Raw genomic sequence first — 23,302 nt, 5'->3', positions numbered from 1 at the left:
CCAAAATTAGGCAAGTGCAAGAGTGGGTATAGATACGAGTTTGGGAAAGCGGAGAGCTTGATCGAGCTTGGGTCTGATTAAGGATATGTCTGAAATTAATTTCGAGCTCAAATTTTGAGAACAAGATTGACATGTTTGTTACTTGATCAAGCCCCATTCCAGCACAATTTTGAATCAAAAGGAACATGAGCATAGCTGATCAGTTTGATAATGCAAATCTAGCTGAAATCTTATCAAGCTGAAATCAATTCAGGTTTTTATGAAGCAGGGTTTAAATTTGAATTAAGTTTTAGCCAAGCTTAAATAAACACTTAACAGATGCAAAGCAAATTTATAAAATTAATAATATTATATTATAAAAAGAAAATCTACAAAATTACTACCACTATTATGAAACTGGTTAGTACACCATAAAACACATGAATTTAACCTAGCCATCAACCAAAGCTTTTATATGGAAGTATATATTAAATATATACTACAACATACATGTATATAACATATTACTATATTATATAATATATACAAGCCTTATCAAGTGAGGCTGATTGAGCCAAGCTAATTTCAGGCTTGGTTTGAAGTTAATTTCAAGCCTGTGAACCAAATTCAGGCTTGCTCCAATTAAGTCAAATCGAGCTTGAGCTTCACCTATCAACTAGCAATCCTACAAATACTCCCTTCACTACTAGCCCATACCAACCTAAGCTGCCAAAAATTAAGACCAGGTACGATGGTGGCTATTAATGCATCTTCGGGAAAGTGAATATTTTAAAGCATTTGAAGGAAGCACTTAGGTAGAACTTTTCCGAGAGCCTTGGTGCAACAAGAACGTTGCCCCATTGTCACTTGGAGGTCATGGGCTCGAAACATAGAACCTGCATCTCTACACACGTGGATAAGGCTACGTACATCTGACCCTCCCAAACCCTGTAATGGCAAAGCCTCATGCACTAGGATACACTTTATTTAAATGAAGCACATAGGAAATTGGTGTTGATTCAAGTTTTACTCTTTAGAGTAATGGTTGGGCTATGGGATACTTGGAGGGTTGGAGGATTAACCAATCATAGGCAATCGTGGAACTGACAAGCATCACGCAAGCAAGGAACCAAACAAGTGAATAGAAAAAGTTAAAAGAAAGAAACCAAACAAGCAAATAGAAAAGTTAAAAGAAAGCATCCGACATTAAAATTTTTTTCAAGTATACTGATCTTGAGCCTACCTGAGCAAAGGCGGGTCTATAGAGATCAATCAGCGAGACGACTTCACAAATGGATATGTTAACCTAGGTAGAAGGTTCCTGCAACTGAGGTACAAATATGTGGGTAAATCACCTCACTAGTACTATGCAGGCGCCCAGTGAGGTATAATGTGCATATACAAAATCATGTTGTTTGAAAAGGTACTAGCATGGGCTCTAATACTAGTACTTCAACCTTCGACTTCTAATGCATCAATTTCAAGATTGCCAAACACAACCCTCTCTACCAATGTTTCCACATTTCTATTTAACTTGCTTGTTAAGAAGACTTATCTATTGTTCAGTTGATCGAAAACCTACCGTCACGCCTTTTTTGTACAAAAATTAAATGCTCTTCATAGCCATCAACCAACTCATTTAATGCTTCTACTTTTCTGACATGATCTTTCATGGTTATTGTCAGAGTTCGGCCTTCTAATTAGATACCACTTACTACGATGCCGAGAAGCAACAACAATTATTCAATGCTTCTGTCATCACCACTACCCACTTTAAAACTCTCAAGATGTTACTAGCTTAGTTGAAGCCCTCATATGTGCAATCATTATTATGACAAGCAATCCTACTATGCATATCTCAAGCAACTCTAAGCCCTACATGCTTGAGGTTCTGCCCTTTTTCTCATAACATGTCCTGGCTATTGCCACTTCAAGTCTATATCCTATTGGATGGTTGCTCCGTCCTTGCCAACAAACTGTCGACCCATAAATGGATGTTTTCTGTTTTATCTTTCATATTCCTGGATTCTTCAAATATATTTTCATTGGCCAATTAAAGGATTGCCATTGCATAATCTCATTTTGGTTCTACTCAACTCTACAAAAGACAGTAATGATGAATGATTGGAAGTGGGCATAGATGAAATAGCTCTACAAACAGATTATTGAAAAGGCACACTACAATCATCCAATTCGGTTCAGCATATAGAAAAGGCCAATTGCCCTCTTTTGTTGCTGAGAAGGGGAAAGAAAGAGAGAGGGTGGAAGAGAAAGAGGACCAACAATGGTATTGTTCTCTATAGACCAATTATGGTTCCAGGAACCGTTACCGAGGCCTACACTGATTTCTAATCGGTACCATACCGTACCGATAATAAAAATTCAAAAAAAATCCCACCCAACAATCAAAAAAAAAGAAAGAAAATCAAACCAAACCGGTATCGTACCACATCATACCAGATCAAACAACCATGTATTGGGCAGTTCGGGCCGATACCATACCGAACCAACCGATTCGATCCGGTTCAGGCTATTTTTCAAAAAATCGACCTGAATCGAATCGATTTCCCACCTTTATGGTACGATACGGGGTGTACCTATTAGATGTATGCCCTAGAAGCCAATCTTGACTGATGCATACCTTTCTCTAGAATCTATTTTTGTATTTATCAGATAATTTTTTATTACCAATCATGTATGTATCCATGATTCGTCTTAGAAATTAACAAAGATGATTTTGTATATTCTCAAGGTGTTAAGAATTTGAGACATACATCATTAGTGGTTAATTTCTAAATGCTCCAGATCATAGGATCGTGACGAAAGACAATGATCCATCCATTTAGATCGGTACATGGATCACCTTCCTTCTGGGCAGATGAGTCTCGAGTTTGCAGTGTAGGAACACTTGGATAAGGGTGCAGGTGGTTGTTAGAGAACAACTTGTACTGAGCGTGACCAACACGAGAAACCACTTGGATGTCTATTCACTCGTTAGTGATTTTCTTGATGCTGCAGTGGTGTAACTGGTCCTTTGACCTGTAGGGTATTGACTATTTGCAGTGAGGCTACTTAGTTTGACTGCACATTCCCTTGGTCCCTAGCCATTCGGATCCTTACTGTGTATGTTGGATATTATAGGTTCAAATTCGCTGTTTGGAATAGGATGCACCTAAATGGAATCTATCGATCTTGATAGAAAAATAGTAGTCCTATGCAATTCACGAGACCGAGTTCAGAAAGTCTCTAACCAAAACAAATGTGAAAGTTGAAAAAAAAATTTCACAAAATTCACAGATGAACTCGACTCGAGCCAATTTAGCGTATGACTGATGATGGAATTTGACGAGTTCTCCATCACCCCCACCTAGTCGGGACTCACGATAGAGAGACTATCACACGATAACTGCACCTAGAGGTTTATTTTTTTATTCTGCTGGGTTGCCACTACATGCTGCTAGATGTCATTGATGGATCATGAGAACTCTCTAGGATCATTTTTGGATCAACGATCATTGTTGGAGTTGGAATCATTCCAATCCATCGAAAGGAGTTTCGATGATACTGTGATGGAGATCACGGTATGTCTCACTATCAGACAGAATAAAATCTGAGGGGTCACACACAAAAGAAGCATGACCTGATCAACGGCTTGGATCATATTCGAATTACCAATTGGATTGATGGTTTGAATTTTGAAAATTACTAACTTGTAATTATTACAAATTTAGTAACTACTAATTGTTAGCACAGGAACTTAATTGCAAATGTTGTAATTTAATTGGGACCGATAAATTATGGATCAAATCCTAATTAATTTAAATTTGATTTAATTTAATTGGGCTTGATTTAATTTAATGCTAATTGCATTCAATTATCCAAATCAGATTTGGATTTCGATCCTGATTGGATCAAGTTTGATAATCTTTCGAATTCGATTCGAGCTCGATTTGGATCCAGTTTGAACCAGATTGAACCTAACCCTTTGAGCCCAGGTTTCCTGAGCTTCTCTCTCCATTTGGCCAACCAAAAAGAGGATGGGACGGTGACTTTTCTCGTTGGTTTTTTCGCATGCGCGTGGGATGTTTGGGAGGTAGTTACCTAGTTTCTTGATGTTTCTTGATTAATTAGGCCACTTATTTAGATAGGGATAAAGCCTAACTAATTCTTATTTGATTTTGGCATGGAACATCAGGAATTTTGTATGAAAATAATAAAAGTGGGCGTGAAGAGCAGACGGGATTTGTGTGCGTGCGCTAGGGAAGTTAGTGTAACTTCCTGCCGCCCCTTGTTTTCTCTTCCTCAACGCCTTCTTCCTTCTTGTTCCCTTGCCTACTTCCACCTCCAGATAGAGATCTGAGAGAGAGGCTTTAGAAAGAGAAAGAAAATCAAGAAGGTTTCTTGATTTTTCTTAGTGATCTAGAAGAATCCCTACGATTCAGCACAAAAGATTTATGCAAGGACCTGTTCAATTATTTCTAATAGCAATGGAACAAAATCCAAAACTAAGTGAGACCTGCAAGGTGCTAGCACACCGATGGTCTCAATGCTCCAATCAGGCATCTCCGTATGGATACCAGCAGAGGCCAGACGCTTGTGCAACTACGACTCGAATCCTGGACATCCGCAGGATCCGAAGGTATGGAGATCAGATTTTCGATTTACTTTACTAACCTTCTGTTTTGATTTTAGATTTCAGATTCATGGTGACATGTTCGTATCACGATCCTAAATATGGTTTTCAGATCCGATCTGGTATGTGATTTAAATTAAAAGAGTTTTAATTTTTTTTATTTTTGTTGCATAAATTCTGATTTATCAAAATTTTTAAACTACACATACGAAACCACCACTTTCTAACAGTGGTATCTGAGCGAGGTTCTAATACAAACACGAAACCACTCAGATCTGATTTCTGATTTAAATCTGAAAGTTAGGATTAGTTAATTTTAATCTGGGGCTAAGATAAGGTTGTCCTGGTAGAGGGTTAACCCTCTATACTGAAAGGGTTGTCCTAGCCCTACATAGATAGATTTTAAAAATTATTTTCGAAACAAAAAAATCCAAAAGTTTAGATCTGAAAATTGATATATCTGATATGTCATGATTAGTTTAGATCTAAAATTAAAATAATTTAGGTTTGCATCGGACTAATATAAAGCTAGACTAGTACGATGCGAACCAATTTTTAAAAATTATTTTCAAATTATTTTAATTTTAGATCTGATATGCATGTAATATGATTACAAGATTATTTCGGATCTGAAATTGTTTTAGATCTGAAATAAATCATGAGTGGTTCAGATCTGAAATTAGTTTCAAATCTGAATACGTTAATTAGGATTTAATTTGGATCTAGTATGGTTGCTGAAATTATTTCATATATGCGATATATGATTGCATGCATAGATCTGAATTATAATTCATATGTATGATATGTGAAAGATAATTAGATCTGAAATTTAGTCTCTACATATGTGATATGTTAGATTAGATCTCTTAGTAGCTTAGTATTCGGATTGGGATAATCACCATAGCCATCCAGTCATAAAAGGAAGAAGGGATTAAAGTCCCTTTCTTGCCCATTCGATGAGTTCTCTTATGACGTGTAGGAGTGCCGCTTGTGATGTTTTCTATGAAGATGAACAGTAAATGAAAAATTATATGTAATATATATTTTAGATTTAGATCTATTTATGCCTGTATTAAGACATGCATTTTAAATCAAAAATAATATATTTGATATACAGTTTTTGACACATGATCTGAAACTTAATTTTTGCAAAACCCTAGATCCAAAACTCTAGGTTCTGTTTGCATGAAACTCTGAAATTGTGGCTAGCATACCTATGGAGTCGACTCGATTCTTGTTCGGGTCGACTCAAGTGCTTGGCGAGTTGACTTGTTTTTGTTGGAGTCGACTCGAGATTCTAGCAGGTCGGCTTGTTTGCGGACGAGCCGACTCAATTTTGTGGGCCGTGGTCTACAAGTTTCGGTTTGTAACAGGTGAGCCGATACAGTCTCAATGTTGAGCTAACTCACTGTGACGAGTCGACTCAAGTTCCAAGGCAAGTCGACTCAATTCTGCAGACAACCAAATTGTATGAGACACAATCTAAATTAGTTTAGATTAAAAATTATTTTGACATCTGAACTCAAAACCCATGTTCATAATGCACTTAACTGAGAATTAAGAATTGAAATTAAAAGATCTAAAATTATGAATTTAAGATCCAAAATTTCAATGCATAAAACATGAACTTGGGGTATGAGTTGAACAAATTAGATCTAAAGACTAAACTACAACTAAGATCATTGATTAGATAAGACTAGAACCTTTTTTGATTTTGAGCAATTGATCGAACTTAATCAAAAATTGGTTGGAATTAGGTCAAAGGGGCTCAAAATTGAGTTTAGTTGTAGTTGGTCAAATTGATTCACATATAATGTGAATTAATTAAATCAAAACCGAATTTGGCTGAGTGGTCCGAACCTGAGTAACTAGGCTGACCTATTAGATTCTAATAGACCAATTGGTGTCTTAAGTTTGACAGCTCGATCGATGGTTTTTAGTTGAGAGCATGCTTACCTGACCATTTCAATTGTGTCTAAGGCAAGCATCAACCGACCCTCCTACTAATCTCACTTATCTGGCCAATTTGGTCAATTAAGAATTGAACAAGGTTGCTTGGTCATTTGCATTCGCCCATGCTGATTAGGTTGGTCAAACATGAGATGTGCTGATCTAAACCAAATTAGTCATCTACATCAGATGTATGTGACTATTAGAAGAGACCTGAACCTAAATCTCCTTACTAAATATTAAGTCTACCGATCTTCCATCATTGTAGAGATGCGGGTGCCTTTTTCTGACGTTGATCATTCTTGACTGATGACAGTGGTTCGATTGCATCAGAAAAGCACCACCACTCTATTGGCATTAGATGCCCTGGGGTAAAGATGGGGTTGGGCCCAATAATTGTTAGGTGAGGGGCCCAACGACGGCTTTGCGTCCGCTGGTGAATGATAGGTCGGGCTTACCTAAGGAGTATGGTCAATAACTGTTAGATGAGCCCACATGACTTAGAGATCAAGTCGCTGCAACATGCTTAGAGAAACATCTGAACAAAGTTATCCACGCATTGGTGTACGTTTCATCAATAACTATTGGATGAGGTACCGTACATCGGTAGAACCGCAGCACCCACTAGAAGCCCAATTATCATATTAGGGTTTCCATTTCTCCATCCGAATGTGAGAGACTCAAAAAATTAGTGAGAGCCTCTATTTGTTTTTAAAATCCCTAGAACAAACATTTACAAGTACAATCATCTAATTAAATCTTACTCTTTGCTATTTATAGTGTCAGCTTCCAACCATTTAGCTCGAATCTTAGATATCAACCACTTAGCTGAAACCAATTATATATTCTGGCTTAGAAACCTAAGAATCATTCTTAAATTTTGGAATATTAAGCCATGTTCTTGACCAGGTTATCCCAATGTCATTAGCTTATCCAAACCATAGTCAACAAGCTATACTTAACAAATGGCTGGACAATGACAATTAGGTTAAGTGCTATAAACTGGAGTCCATGCTTGATGAGCTCCAATGTGTGCATAAGGACATGTAGACTGCCAATGACATGCTAACTCATCTGCAATAGTTGTGAGTTGATCAGAGTCACATAGCGCATGAGATGTGTGATGGGCAATTTGTCCATGATCACTGTTTGACAATGATTAAGGACATTGAGTTTAAGAAGCTTGACATGACCATGCACAAGGAATTGCTAATAGATTTGATCCTGCAATCCCTGATTCATATGGGTAGTTTGTGAAACTATTATATAAAGAAATATTATAGCACCTTAACTGAATTGACCAATATGTTGGTAACTAAGGGACCTTGAAAAGTTCAGAGGTACATGTCTAGAAAACCTGAAGAAACATGGACATCTTTTGAAAGGTATGTCGAAATTGCTCAAAACTAATCTTACAATTTTCTCTTCTCCCAGCTGAGTATTAGACTCTAGTACATATTACGCACTTCTGTATAGGGTCTAAGGAAGAGTGCTGAAGGAAGGTAAGGTACTCTTTTGAGTCAGCAATGGTGCAAGAGTTGACTTTAGCCATAGGCACTTAACCTCTGCGACTACCGTTTTGGATTTAGTTCTTAGAGACAGTCTCTATCATTTGCATGGCGAGGCATCTGTGAACATATTTGAGCAAACAATGAATACCATTGGATCTAAGAGATCCAAAAATCAAATAAACCTGAAGTATATAGGTGGTTCCTTAGGCTAAGTCATATTGGAGAAGTGATTTACTGACTAGAGAAAAAATGAGCCTTAGGGCTCGTTGACTATTGAGTCATATCTAGTCTGTGAATCATCTCTTTGAGGGCGAGGCATCTATGAACATATTTGAGCAAACAGTGAATACCATTGGATTTAAGAGATCCAAAAATCAAATAAACCTGAAGTATATAGGTGGTTCCTTAGGCTAAGTCATATTGGAGAAGTGATTTACTGACTGGAGAAAAAATGGGCCTTAGGGCTCGTTGACTGTTGAGTCATATCTAGTCTGTGAATCATCTCTTTGAGGATTAATGACCAAGCGGCTAATATGGGACAAAGGGATAAGAATGCTGAGATACTTGTTCTAATACACATTTGATGTGTACAGCCCATTTGATGAGCCAAATAAAGTTATCTCACTTCATTACCTTTGAAAGGTTCAAAGAAATCAAATGTGAAGTAAACAAGTAAACCAAAAAAAATCTTAAGGTACTTTGATCCGATCGAGAATGCAATACCAAATAAGAAATTTCACGGTTATCTCAAGAAAATGACATAATTTTATGATGGAATCCTTGTACACCTCAGCTCAACGGGGCATCTGTGAGAAATGGCCTATATAAGATATGGTCCGGACCATCATGAACATCACTGATTTAACTTTTGTTTCTTTAGGGACAAACTTTAATTTTTGAAATTTAAATTAGGTTCCCTCTAAAGTTGGTTCTATCACACTGCATGAGATATGGCATGGCATACAAGTTAGAGGATAGGTCTATGAGAGCTCGTTTCATGGGCATCATAAACAGTTTGGGATATACTTTTTCTTCCTAATGGTTCACAATGTGATTGTGGGCAATCATGTTGTTTTCTTGGAAACAGTGGGAGGACAAACTCGAAGAGTCTCTGAAGAGCAATGAGCCATAGGATCTGTAGAACCTATTCATGATGAGCCAATTCTTGTAGTACCTCCACTTCGTAGATCTAGTAGGATGTCCCATCCTTCTGAAAGGTACTTGCTATTTTTACAGAGGATTCAGAGAAAATATTTCTCATGGGAGATTGAGAAAATAGAAATGATCCCAAAACCTACAATAAGACGATGTTGGACATCGACCCTGAGAGATGGATGTGTATATAACCCTCCTAAATGGATATCTTGGGAAGATATCTATATAGAGCGCTTTTAGATTACACTTCTAATGATAGAGATCATATTGTAAGGATCCATTTATTGATTTATGTAAGTATCTCGGAGTTAGAATAATCATTTCGATGATGTGATCAAATTATTTGATTTCATCAAAAATGAGGAATCATATGTTTGCATGAAGGTCAGTGGGAGTGTCCCATGCTAACATCGATTAAGATGTGGTTGCATATAGAATTTTCTCATCAAAGACCTAGTGCAAGCATCCTGTATTCTGGGAATAAAGGTCTATAGAGATAGATCTAAAAGGATGTTTAAATTTTCACAGATAAATACATAAAAGAGGTGCTGAAAGGGTTCCGTATAGAAACCTTCCAGAAGGGTTTGCTATCCTCTTGGGCATAAGTGTATGCCATGCTATGTACTCAACTTGGTATATCATGCTATGAGAGAACGAGCAGATATTTATCGAATCCAGGCTGGGAGCATTGGATTATTGTGAAAACATCACTAAGTATTTGAGAAGAACTAAAGGATTATTCCTGATTTTGGAAAAAGGGTTAGAGCTAAGAGTAAGAGACTAAGAGGATACACTGATGCTGATGATAGAGCATCTACATCAATATGTATTCTTGAACTATGTTGGTTCGATATGTTAGAAGGGTTCCAAGCAACCGACCAGAAAACTGAGTATGTTGTAGATGTGTAGGATGCATTTTGGTTCTTATGATAGTTGCGGAACTGGATGTCATGCCATTGGATGTCATGACACTGTACTGCAAAGATAATGGCCCACAACCCTCACTAAGGAACTAAGGTCTCACCGAAAGTCCAAACACAGAGTAGAGATATACATGATTATCTCGAGTAGAAATATATAGAGATACAGAGAGTAAACTCCACATAGAATGTGATAGGCCCAACTTACTTAGCCAGCTAAAGATCGAAGCCTGTCTTCAGAAGATAAGACTCAGGTACATGGCAAATTGGCTTTAGTGCAAGTGGAAGTTTGTTAGATATATGTCCTAAAAGCTAATCTTGACTGACGCATATATTTTTCTAGGACATATTTTTGTACTTGTCGGATAATTTTTTATTACCAATCATGTTGTATGTGTCCATGATTTATCCTAGAAATTAACAAAGATAATTTTGTATATTCTCAAGATGTTGAGAATTTGAAACATACATCATTAGTGGTTAATTTTTAAATGCTCCCGATCATATGATCGTCACGGAGGATAGTGATCAATCCATTTAGATTGATACACGGATCACCTTCCTTCTGGACAGATGAGTCTCGAGTCTGTGGTGTAGAGACACTCGGGTGAGAGTGCTAGTTGTTAGAGAACAACTTGCACTGAGCGTGATCAACACAAGAAACCACTTGGATGTCTACTCATTGGTCAGCAGTTTTCTCGATGCTGTAGTGGTGTGACTGTCCTTTGACCTGTGGTGTGTTGGCTATTTACAGCGAAGCTACTTAGTTTGACTGCACGTTCCTTTGGTCCCTAGCCATTCGGATCCTTGCTGTATATGCTGGCTATTATAGGGTTCAGGTTCGTTGTTTAGAGTAGAATGTAACTAGATAGAATCTATCGATCTTGATAGAAAAGTAGTCTTATGCGATTCACAAGATTGAGTTTAAAGTCTCTGACCAGAGCAAGTGTGAATTCTGGACAAGAGTTTTCATAGGATTTACAAATGAACTTGAGTCGAACCAATCTAGCATATGACTGATGATAGAATTTGACGAGTTCTTCATGACCTCCATCTAGTCAGAACTCACAATAGAGGGACTGTATCACACGATAACTGTACCTAAAGATTCATTCTTCTATTCTACTGAGTTGCCACTGCATGCTACTAGACGTTACTGGTGGATCGTGAGAACTTCCTAGGATCGTTTTCGGATCAACGATCATTGTTGGAATGAGTTAGAATCATTCTAACCCATCGAAAGGAGCTTCGATGATACTGTGATGGAGATCACGGTATGTCTCACTACCAGATAGAATAGAATCTGAGGGATCACACACAAAAGGAGCATGACCTGATCAACGGCTTGGATCACATTCGAATTATCAATTGAATTGATGGTTTGAATTTTGGAAACTACTAACTTGTAAGTGTTACAGATTTAGTAACTACTAATTGTTAGCACAGAAACTTAATTGTAAATGTTGTAATCTATTGAGACCAATTAAATTATGGATCAAGTCCTAATTAATTTAAATGTGATTTAATTTAATTAGACTTGATTTAATTTAATGCTAATTGGATTCAATTATCCAAATCAGATTTGGATTTCAATCCTAATTAGATCAGATTTGACAGCCTTTCGAATTCGATTCGATTCGATTCGGGCTCGATTTGAACTCGATTTAGATCCAGTTTGAACCAGATTGAACCTAACCCTTTGAGCTCAGGATCCCTAAGCTTCTCTCTCCATTTGGTCAACCAAAAAGAGGATGGGGCGGAGATTTTTCTCGTTGGTTTTTTCGCATGCGCACATGGGATGTTTGGGAAGAGGTAGTTACCTTGTTTCTTGATGTTTCTTGATTAGTTAGGACACCTATTTAGATAGGGATAAAGCCTAACTAATTCTTATCTGATTTTGGCATGGAACATCAGGAATTTTGCATGAAAAAAATAAAAGTGGGCGTGAAGAGCGGACGGGATTTGTGTGCGTGCACTAGGGAAGTTAGTGTAACTTCCTGCCGCCCCTTGTTTTCTCCTCAACATCTTCTTCCTCCTTGTTCCCATTGTCTACTTCCACCTCCAGATAGAGATCTAAGAGAGACTTTAGAGAGACAAAGAAAATCAAGAAGGGTTCTTGATTTTTCTTGGTGATTTTGAAGAATCCCTACGATTCAGCATAAAGGGTTTGTATAAGGCCCTGTTCAATTGTTTCTAATAGTAATGGGGCAAGATCCAAAGCTGTGGAGCGAGACTTGCAAGGTGCTAGCACATCGGTGATCTCAATGCTTCAATTAGACATCTTCGTGTGGATACCAACAGAGGTCGGATGCTTGCGCAGCTACAACTCAAACCTTGGGTATCTGCAGGATTCGAAGGTATGGAGATCAAATCTTCGGATTTACTTTACTAACCTTCTATTTTGATTTTAGATTTCGGATTCATGGTGATATGTTCGTATCAAGATCCTAAGCATGGTTTTCAGATCCGATCTAGTACGTGATTTAAATTAAAAGAGTTTTGATTTATTTTATTTTCATTATATAAATTCTGATTTATCAAAATTTTTAAACTACACGTACGAAACCACCGCTTTCTAACAGTACCGACCGATTTAGACCGGTATGGAATACCATGATCCTCTATTTCAAAATATTTTTTTTAAAAAAAATTGAATTGAAGTCGACAAACCATCTGCCAACTTCAATTTAAAATTTTAAAAATAAAAAAGGATTTGAAACAAAGGAATGCGATTGCGATCCTCTACTAAGGTCGCAACCAATTTCTTTCGCCCCCTTCGCCATTCAGAACCCTAAACAAGAACATCCCCAGCCAATTGACAACAACGCAATGCAACCTAGGTAAGTCACTCTCTCTATCCCCTTCTCTAGATACAAGCCTCCCTCCCTCTCTCATCCTCTCTTAACCTCTTCTTCTCCCTCTGCCCCTCCCTCTTTGGTACTCTTGTTTTGGTATGCTCTAGAATAGCACGGTATAGAACCATACCATACCGAACCAGTTGTTGACTGCTACACCCTTTGATACTAGTTCAGCGAACAATTTATGTTTCCCTTATTTTTGCTACAATATCATCATGACCTCATAATATATGGCATCATAGGTTTAGTCATATCTAGAATTTTAAACCAAGAGTTGGAATACTAAGGTACAGGAGCATGCCCACTTGGGGTGGTACAAGATGCATCATATCGAGGATTGTGCTGACAAATGGTATGGATAGATATGCATAAAGAGCGGTATGCATACCCTTGATCAGCCATTTTTGGATTATTTTCAGATTTACACAATTTTTGTGGAAGTTATGGGGTTCAACACAACCTTAAATATCATTGATTTTGATCATAGAGTCATGCCCTCTTCATGAATCTGACGACCAAGTGATACTGAATCCTTATTCAACAATTTCCATGTGATTATCTGGAAATAAGATTCCACTTGGATTTTTGAAATAAAGGAAAAAAGAGGACATAATATAAACCTACTCTGAATAATTTCCGAAAACCCAAAATCAAACACTGAGCTTAGGTCCTACAAGCCAAATCTCCCTATGTAGTGTTTTCTTCTCCCAACTTCATTCCAACGTTTAATTGCAAAAACGTTGTTTTAGCCATCCCAAGTAATACAAGGTAATATGCTTGGTTCAAGACTAGCTAGATGTGTATCAACCTTTAATTGCCCTCAACCGCTTTGATCTAGGCCGGTTCTAGCAATTAAGGCAATATTTGCCAAAGTGATGCCCTTTTGTATTGCCAAAGGGTTGGGTATAGTGTGTATCTATTGGCATAGACCAAGGCTTAACAGACCCGAACCAGGTGGTTCAGGCCGCACCAAATGAAATAGGTCAAGAATCGGAATGGCTCAAGCAATTGGTCAATTCAACTCCTTTAAAGCCTCCTAAGCACCCCTCCCCGATTCCCTCCTCTCCCCCCACCTGCTCCAATGCACTCCAAGGTCTTCTCTCTCCCTCTCCCTCTGTTTTCCTAGCAAATGCTCCCCCTTCATCTCTATGACCCCTTCATCTCCTACCATGCTATCGCCCCCTCCAACCTTCCCTCGCCCACCTCGCCTTCCACACCACCTCCACCCACCCCTCCACCTTCACGTTCACCACTAAGATGGGGATTAGCCTTGGTGCCCAATAAGGCCCATTGCCTCTCTCCCTCTCGCACACTCCCTCCATCCCTCTCTCTCCCCCTCCCTCCCCTTTTCTTTCTTCCTTCCTCTACTTCTCCCTCTCCCCCTCCCTTTTGTTATGCCCTACCATGGTACCGCACAAACCTGTACCATACCAAACTAATTGTCAGCTAGCACGACCTTGGGTACCAGTTTGTCGAACCTTGGTACAAACAATACAAAACTGTATTTCAAACCTCAAGGTGTATCATTGCAATACTAATAAAACCTTCAGTAGTGTATTTTCATTTGGTTAATTAAAAATATTATAAAAGAAGAATCAATGGCTGTTGTGCCAACTCATGCCAGGTAACAACATCAACATGGCATAGTTGCTCACTAGCACAAACAAGCACGGGCCATCACTTGCAATCTTAATTACAGAATATAGTAATTTTTAATTACAGAATATATAAAATCATTTTAAGAAGAATTATCAAGGGCTTACTAATGAAAGTCTACCCCATTAAAATAATAGTTAATGGCTACATCTACAATTAAATTTTAAGTTGAAACAATGGTCCCATAAATTAAGGATCAGGCACCTATAAGCCGCATTCATTACCTGATTCCTTGCAAATAGACAAAGTTATGAAATACAATTGGCAAAGTATCAGATTGTATTCCAACAATGCAGCAGATAGCCCTTTGGTTATTAATTTGGAGATAATACTTGTCTGCCAAAAGTAATATTGAGGATACAGCTCTAAGTATATCACCAATGAGCCCATCATCAGCCCTCTCTGCATTCTGCACAAAGCAATGAGAAAACACAACACCTACCAGTCAATGGGGTCAAGATGTGTAATAAAGACGTTAAAGGAGGGAACTTTTTAGGTTCATATACAGTTGGATAACACTTCTTGAGAATGCTTCCAGCTCTTAACCTAAGGTACAGCAACAGGAGGCGTGCCTGCAACCATGCAAGCCCTGATGTTTGTCCTTCCTGAAAATGTCAGAAACAAAGAATTTTAGTTGATGATTCCTATTTTCATGAGATCAAGAGATTTAAGGTCAAATTTCTCATAATGAAATGTAAAAAGGACGGGAAAATTTTCATCAAGCATTATCTTTCTTTCCTGTATATGACATAATAACACTATATTAAGGCAAAAAAAAAACAAAATATATGCAGTGTGAGATTAATCCTAAAGCCAATATGTGAAATGCACAATACCATCGTAGTCCTTGTGATGGTGTTTCTCATTTCATGAGAAAAGCCAATAACAAATGGTTGAAACTGTTCCAAATAATATTTCAAGCCTCTACTGTGCTCAATAGTGCAAATTGCCTGCATAACCTTCTCATACCTTACGATGAAGATGGGCTTTGTAGAACCTATTTCAACCAGCATGGTGATATCGAATTATTCAACAAAGAAACAATTCATATAGCAATACTTCTATTTTGTGGGATAAACTTCTAGGAGATCAACAACTAGCAAATTAAATAAAAAATATCTGAGCATTTATAAGAACATCCCTTTCCTTCGATGGCATATTCCTGAAGAATCTATCACCAAACTTAGATTAAACCTTCCTTGGGTTGGTGAATTTGAAGGTTGTAACTATAACATAACAGTCAACTTCTAGTTGAAGGTGCCTACCCCCACACCTTGCAAATTAGTCTACGGTGTTTCTGTTGATCTGTACCATTGGCATGGACCAATATATAGCCATACAGTCCCATAACAGCTCCATTGGTATGCCCTTTTCTTTATCTCTTTTTTTTTTTTTTGAATGGGGCGGGGGGGGGGGGGGTTGGGGTGGGGGTGAGGGTTGAGAATGTTTTCACATCTTTTGAAGTGTGTTTGAAGTTTGTGATCTTCACTTTCTAAAACCGAAGACTCAATCTTCAAATAAAGCTTGCTACTGATGCAAATCATCATTGTATAATGGATTTCCACAGAAATTTCTGTAATAGCCTTCAAAGAAGAAAATTCAAGCTATTGCTTTATCTAAGTGCCAGTTGGTATGAAATAATTACTATAGTGAAGGGCGTACATGATGAGTGCTCATTGGTCTATAAAACAATCCCTTTACTCTGTAGTTTGGGCCATGAGTCAGAGTTAATATTGAAAACAAATTCAAAGAGTTCTACATGTCCATTGAGAGAAAAGAGGAACATAGGAGTGAAATTGCAAACAAGAAAGGCAAACAGATTTGGTTGTGAGTATATGATCTAGTTGCCCATAGGGTTGCCATCATTGCTTGCTATTGGACTGCAAAAATGGAGCCAGAGAGAGTTGATAGGCTTTTTCTTTCCTTTCTCTTTAGGGTCCAGAAAAAATATTTGAAGAGATGAAAAAGATGAAAGGCTAGTGGCAGGGGAAGGGAAGGAAGAAGGAAATATGTGATTCAATAGGTTAAAGCCCACATCTGTTGCAGTTTTAAGCTGCAGCTTTGCCATTCATCCATATAAGTCAATTACTTTCATAACCATTCAAAAACATATAAATTTTATTGTATAATTCAAACAGAACATTAAAAAAAAATGTTTTTTTAATATTCACCAAATTCAGATATAATATGTAGTATATGTATCTTGATTAACTATGCATTTGAAGAAACATGAGAAAGAAATAGGGTCTGTATATTATTTAAAAAGTCCAAATAAAAGAGATGCTAGTCCTTCACCATCATCTTGGGAGTCAACGAAAAAAATGGAAAAAAAAAAAGCATCAAAGCAAGTCATTTCAAGCTTAAATCTAATATACATTGGAAAAAAGGGGCAATCAAGATCTTAAGAAAAAAATCACTCCCAAGTTGCAAGAAAGGGAAAGCTGCCTTATTATCTCTAGTTATGATTCATCAATGACAACCAATCTATGCTCATCATTGCTGTCTTTCGAAAAAGAGATGTTTTCATGGATTTGGAAGAGGCAATCCTTGAACATACCACAAATCATTCGTATCCGGGTCAAGGTACGTGATCTCGGTACCAGGCCCTATATCAGTGCCACTCTATTACTATGTCGGTATGCCCAATACGGAGGCCAACTTGATGTATCGATACTCAATATGCCCACCCGTACCATATACCTAAACCAAATCGGTACTGTACACTATGCTCCATACCACTTGGTTCGGTGTGGCATGTGCTATGGGTAGAAAATCTCTGGTGCCCGAATCGAAGACACTAGCAAACCTTGGTCGCGATTAACCCAAGGGTCGGCCACTAACCCCTATTTCCAATAACCACCATGCTTCAACCGTCAATCTCTGCTTCGGCCAACCTCTGCTTTGATCGCCATACTCGAAAAGGTTGACGGGGGACACTCACATACTCCTTTTAAATCACGCAATTACTGCAAGGAGCTAGCCATGGGCTGAATAAGGCAACCATAACTGCCAAATTCTGAAAAATTAGATCGAAAATCTCAAAATGATGCATTCGAAGGAGTCGGGATGGCCTCGTACAACACTTCCCTCTTATGGCTCTCACCTTAATCTATAAATAGAGGTAACCAGAGGACCTCCAAGATATGCAATCTCTCTCGTGCACTCTTTCCCATCTATTCTGTAAATTTCTGACTTGAGTGTCGAAGGGTTCCTATGGGAGCGAACCCCGACCATAAACTTGTTTTGCAGGTCCAATCGCCATCACCTTGCCAATCGCTATCCAACACCCACCAATCCAACCCAAGCCGAAAATCTGTAGCAACATATTGGTGCTAGAGGAAGAGCCAAGCCCACTTTCAAAGAGTATGAGATCTGCAACAATGCCATCGCGAAGAACATCCTCACGATGCTCCAATGCCAGTGGGTCGGCCGATCGAAAATCATGGCCCGAGTCAATAGCCGGAAATGCCTCCACAACCCTCCCAATCGGCTACGGTGGTAAATCAGGACTAGTTCAACATGCTGGCCGCCCAGGTACAGGCATTGGCTGTAGCGGTCAACACCATGCAACCACCATGTTGTCGACCCCAGGGATTGATTTTGATGGATAATAAAATGTTTGAGTATATAATAGAACTAATGAATTTATCAAGTTAATGTTTCAAAAGAATTCTAAAGTATTAAAAGAATGGCACTAAATACAGAAATGAAACTCAAATAAGAAACTTTTGGAAGCCTACATGCTGTAAGACCATAGAAATCAAGATGGAAGAGGCTCTCAAAAGTTGAAATCAAAAAGGCCACTCATGCAAAAAAATATTTAGAAAATTTCAGATGACACGCATTTGAGTCGACTCAAATTCTATTCAAGTGGACTTGAGTGGAAGAACAAAAGAAAAGAAGGTACGCTCTTGAGTCAACTCAAATCCCATCCAAGTCAACTCCATAGGAAAAGGATAGAAAATAATTTTTCAGCACCAGAAAATTCGAGCGGACTCGCAGAAAGCTCGAGTTGACTCGAATTATCTAAGTTGAAGTTCTCAGAGAAAGACAAAAGGCCATGCTTTTGGAAAAATTGGCTTAAGTGGACCCATCGTAGGCTAAACAGACTCGAATGGTATTCGAGTCGATTTGAAGCCTAATGGCTAGTTCTGTAGATTTTTCAGAACTATGCAAAATTGGTTCTAATGGCTATCTTTCGGATCCAACGATCACAAACGACTTTTTGGCCTTCCAAAAGATGTTAAACTCTCACCAAACTCATTAAAGAAGATAGAGAACTCAAGAGAATCAAAGGATAAGTAAGAAACCAAGAGAAAAGGCCAAAAGCATTGAGTTGTGTGCATTCATTTCTCAATCACTTGAAACATCAAATCATCAGTGCCTTTCTAGCAAGAAGACAAGCTCTACATCTGAAAAGGCTTCCTTAAAAGAGATTTCTCAAGCTTCATCATCTTTTATCAGCTCATTAAAAGAGCTTTGTGTTGCTTACTATTTTCCTCTTAATCTTTCTATTGTAACTAGCTTCAATTAGAAATTGAAGCTAGGAGAAATGCTCATCAAAGCCTTGGAATTGGATTGTAAGCCAGGGATTGGCTTAGGGTTTAGGTTTTGTTTGGTGAACCCATGTAAAACTAATTGGATTTTGGATTTTTTCCATAAGATAAGATTCACAAGTTCCTAATGATTCATAATTATAAGAAACAAAGAAATGTTCTTTGTATAACTTGTTAATTCTTATCTCACTTATATGACCAAGCCGACAATGCCAAAGAAATGTATTATTAACCTCTTCTCTCTTTCGCTTTTTATTTTCATCAATATGAAAGACATTATCATTAAGAGATAGAATTAGAAGACCATTATCAATAATGCCATTACAAAAATGCTCATTAGAAAAAGATATAAAGCAACTCTTGCCCTTTCCATTAATTTCAAATCCTCATTGTAATAACAGTACAGAAATTATGTTTCTAACGATCTTAAGCATATAATAACAATTCTCTAACTTTAAGATCTTCTCAGAAGATAACTTCAATAAATGTCCCTACAATTTCAGTCTGGATGGACTCTCCTCCAGTGCCATAGAGCTCGAAGTCACCTTTCTTCAAAACTCTAATTTTCTGCAACCCCTGTAATGACTTGCAGACATGAGTGCCACATGCGGTATCCAATACCCAAGAGTTTAATATTGAAGAACTTAATGACAAAATAGTATGTGTCTCATACATACCTTTTGATGCAACACCTGCACGGCTGCACCAGTCTTTACAGTTGCAAGGAAAGTCTTGCAATTCCTTATCTAGTGACCTGCCTTGCCACAATGAAAATAGATACCTTGTCTGGGGACTTTCTTCCCCTTCTTCTTCATGATGCCACCTTTAGGGTTCAACCTTTTCTTTGAATCCTTCTTGCCTATCTTCTTCTTGGAGATCCCATCCATAAGAAGAAGTGGAGCCTTATCCTTTTTGATATGGCTCTAGCTGTTTTAAGCATATTTAACAGCTCAGACAAAGAGGTATTCAATTTGTTCATGTAATAGTTCACAACAAACTGAGAGAACAATTCTGAAAGTGATTGCAGGATTAGATCCTGACTCAACTCTCCATCCATCACAAAACCCAATTGACCTAATCAAGTGATCAAATCAATTACCATAAAAACATCATCTTGCACAGATGAGCCTTCAGTCATCCTGGCATGAAATAACTAATTAAATATCTTATATCTAGCAGTTCTACTCTCTTCACCATATAGCTCTTTAAGATTTGAGCGGTATGGACTGAGTATCCATGCCTTCATGCTGCCTCTATAACTCATTACTCATAGAGGCCAGTATGATGCACTTGATAATAAGACTATCATTCTGCCACATCTTGTATGTGGCCACCTCATCCTCTATAACATCCTCCCCTACCAGCTTAAGGTCAGGGGCATCGAGGACATAGGAGATCTTCTCTTGAGTGAGCATAATTTTTAAATTCCTTAACCAGTCCACATAATTGGGACTGATCAATTTGTTGAAATCTAAAATTTCATGCAATGATAATCAAGATGCCATGTAGAATTTAGTCAACATAAATAAAGAACATAACATAAGCAGATAACTCATGATGACACATAATTAAATAAGATCTTTTGTCTAATTGTATCTTCCACTATTTTATCGAAAATCATAGCCTTCTACTATAATGAATGAGACATTCTAAATAACTTTTTTAGAGGGTTGAGATCCTAATTCCTCATAGAGACCTTATGGTTGCACAACAAATCTTTATGAGTTCAAAGGTAAGAAACTTTTTTCAATTACATCTCATGCAATTCTCAACTTTATCTCGGCCTCTAAAATATTCATAGCCTTGTGATCACATAACAAACTATAATATTTTAGTTAAGTTAGACCATTCATTTCCATACAGTCAAATTTGAATATTACTGCCCTTGTGGTTGCACAAGAAAGCAGCACACCCAAAAATACCATAAGCATCTTATATGCACCAAGACTATATTATATCTATCCCCATAGCAAGCCTTGTGGTGCATAACAAACCTACTATGCTTGACATAAATTGACCTAGCATGAAGGAAGGCCTCTAGTATATTTTCAACATTAGGATTTTTTAATTTCAAGACTTCTTCACCAAATTGGCCAGATAAGTAGGTGAGAGGCTCCCTGTAGCTTTCCTTAAACACCAGCAATTTGGCCAGATAAGCAAATGGACCTAATTAAATACCACCTTTAATACTTTTCTAAACACCAATTGATCAATTGATTAAGAATTGGTTAACCCACAGTTGCTATCACTACAACTTAATATAATTTTTATGAGAGCTTTTTCGGTCTCATGCACATTCTAATATGAACATTTAAAATTCAACTGCATATAAATTAAATCCATGATTCTATCATATATGCATCAATTCATATCAAATCATATGAATACATAATCAGAACATGGTTATGGACATAGCATAAATCATAGCATACATCATTTCAATACTATCAGCATATAAGCATATGATGGAACCAAGTAAGGTCTGCTCTGATACCACTGTAGGGTTCGATGAGCACAGTGGAAGCAATATGGATTTCAAAATTTTGCATAATGAAATTTCAAACTATCAAACCCTAACCCAAGAACCCCTTGATGATAAACAATCATATACATATATTGTATAATACTATAGTAGGTATAGAAGAATACCTGTCACGCTTAATCTAAAATTCCGATAGAGTTTCCACTAGACGCCCAAATGTTCCCCTCCAACATTGATCCACACGGGACTCGAATTAAGACTCTCACTCCTAATCTGGTTCCTCCCAATGAATTCTTTCCCAAACAATTCCTTCGAGCAGCACAACCCTTGGCCTTCCTCTCCTCCTAGCCTTTCCTTTCTCTACCTTTCTTGTCTCCTTGTCTTCCTTAATTCTCTTCCTAAGCTCTTGTCCTAAAAGTCAGACTGGTCCTCACTATTTTTGGACATGTCCTAACAAGGAAAGGAAGAGACTAATTAGACAATACGGAGAATGGTGTAAGAAAGAAGAGACTAGAATTTCTCAATGGAATGAATACTCGATGCGCCAACCCTTTTATAGTTGGAGACCGGATGCCTACCGCGCCATCTCGCACCCATCTGGATATCTTCTCACGCCCATCAGAGATTATCTCATGCCTCCCCATCTTTCTCATGCCCATCAAAAGGTTTGGGACAAGTGGCAAACATTGGAAAATTGAACCTAGAGTTACTTCGCGCAAAAGGACTCTTCGGAGAAAAATTTCTCGATGTTTTTCGAAAAGTTGTGAAACTTCAACATGTGCGCCTACATAATCCAAGGGATGGGATTTCATTTGATGGCCATCCAATGGCCAAGAAGGGAGGCGCCCAATCAGATTTGCATGGAGACATATGAAGCATGTAGGATATTTAAAACTCCGTGACCACATGGACTCTAAGTCCAAGTGGCGCATGGATGAAGTGGACGGCTAGGGTTTGGATAAAATCAAGTCTAACTTGATCAAAACTTATCCATCCAACCAGCCATCTCATGGCCGAACAAAACTCCATGCCCAAGAGAGAAATGGCGTGGAAACAAATGGATAAGGGTTTGGAAGGGATGCCTCATCTCATGGGACGCCAAAGCTTCTTGCACTAGGAAGAAATCTTCGCACGCCAAGAGAGACTCTCTAGCACATGGGAAGCCAAATATTTGGTGCTAAACCTCTTGGCTCAACCAGCCAAGGGTCAACCCAATTCAGACCCAAAAGAAGTTTGAGTTAATTGGATTTAATTAGCCCAATCAGGAATCAATTTCGAATCCGATTCGAACATGAGAGCTAGGGTTTGTAACATATACTAGCATGTTCATCCTACAAACATAATCTAATCCAATTAGATCCTTGATCAATTCTCTTTGTGTGTGATCCATTGGGTTCCATATCTAGCCAGCAGTAGGTTCAAGTGCAAGTTGACCTGATTTGATTAGAATCCAATCTAACCGATTTAGATCCAATCGAGCTAATCCGATTTCAACAATTAGAATATTTTCTAATTGGTGATCGAATTAAATTTTTTAATTCGATCAAATTTAAAAGACAAGATTGATATCTAGCAATGTATCATGTCTATCCAAAAGATATA

General features: G+C 37.9%; 1 protein-coding gene across 5 annotated transcripts in view; it reads right to left on the bottom strand.

Moving 5' to 3' along the window:
- LOC105034519 (uncharacterized) overlaps window positions 1-23,302 on the bottom strand; it is a 115,378-nt gene that overhangs the window by 5,669 nt on the left and 86,407 nt on the right. For 3 of the 5 annotated variants that reach the window (XM_073249778.1, XM_073249777.1, XM_010909718.3), the window contains 2 exons: window positions 15,169-15,267; window positions 15,024-15,071 (listed from right to left, as the gene is read on the bottom strand). In XM_073249778.1, coding sequence (XP_073105879.1) covers window positions 15,024-15,071; window positions 15,169-15,267 — 147 coding nt within the window. Of the gene's footprint in view, window positions 1-15,023; window positions 15,072-15,168; window positions 15,268-19,725; window positions 19,795-19,895; window positions 20,146-23,302 lie in introns of those variants that run through there. The other 2 variants (XR_012137382.1, XR_012137383.1) reach the window with 2 other exon arrangements.

Source organism: Elaeis guineensis, chromosome 16 (assembly GCF_000442705.2).
Source record: "Elaeis guineensis isolate ETL-2024a chromosome 16, EG11, whole genome shotgun sequence".
NCBI classification, from domain to species: domain Eukaryota; kingdom Viridiplantae; phylum Streptophyta; class Magnoliopsida; order Arecales; family Arecaceae; genus Elaeis; species Elaeis guineensis.
This window is presented reverse-complemented; position numbering and strand designations above follow the sequence as displayed.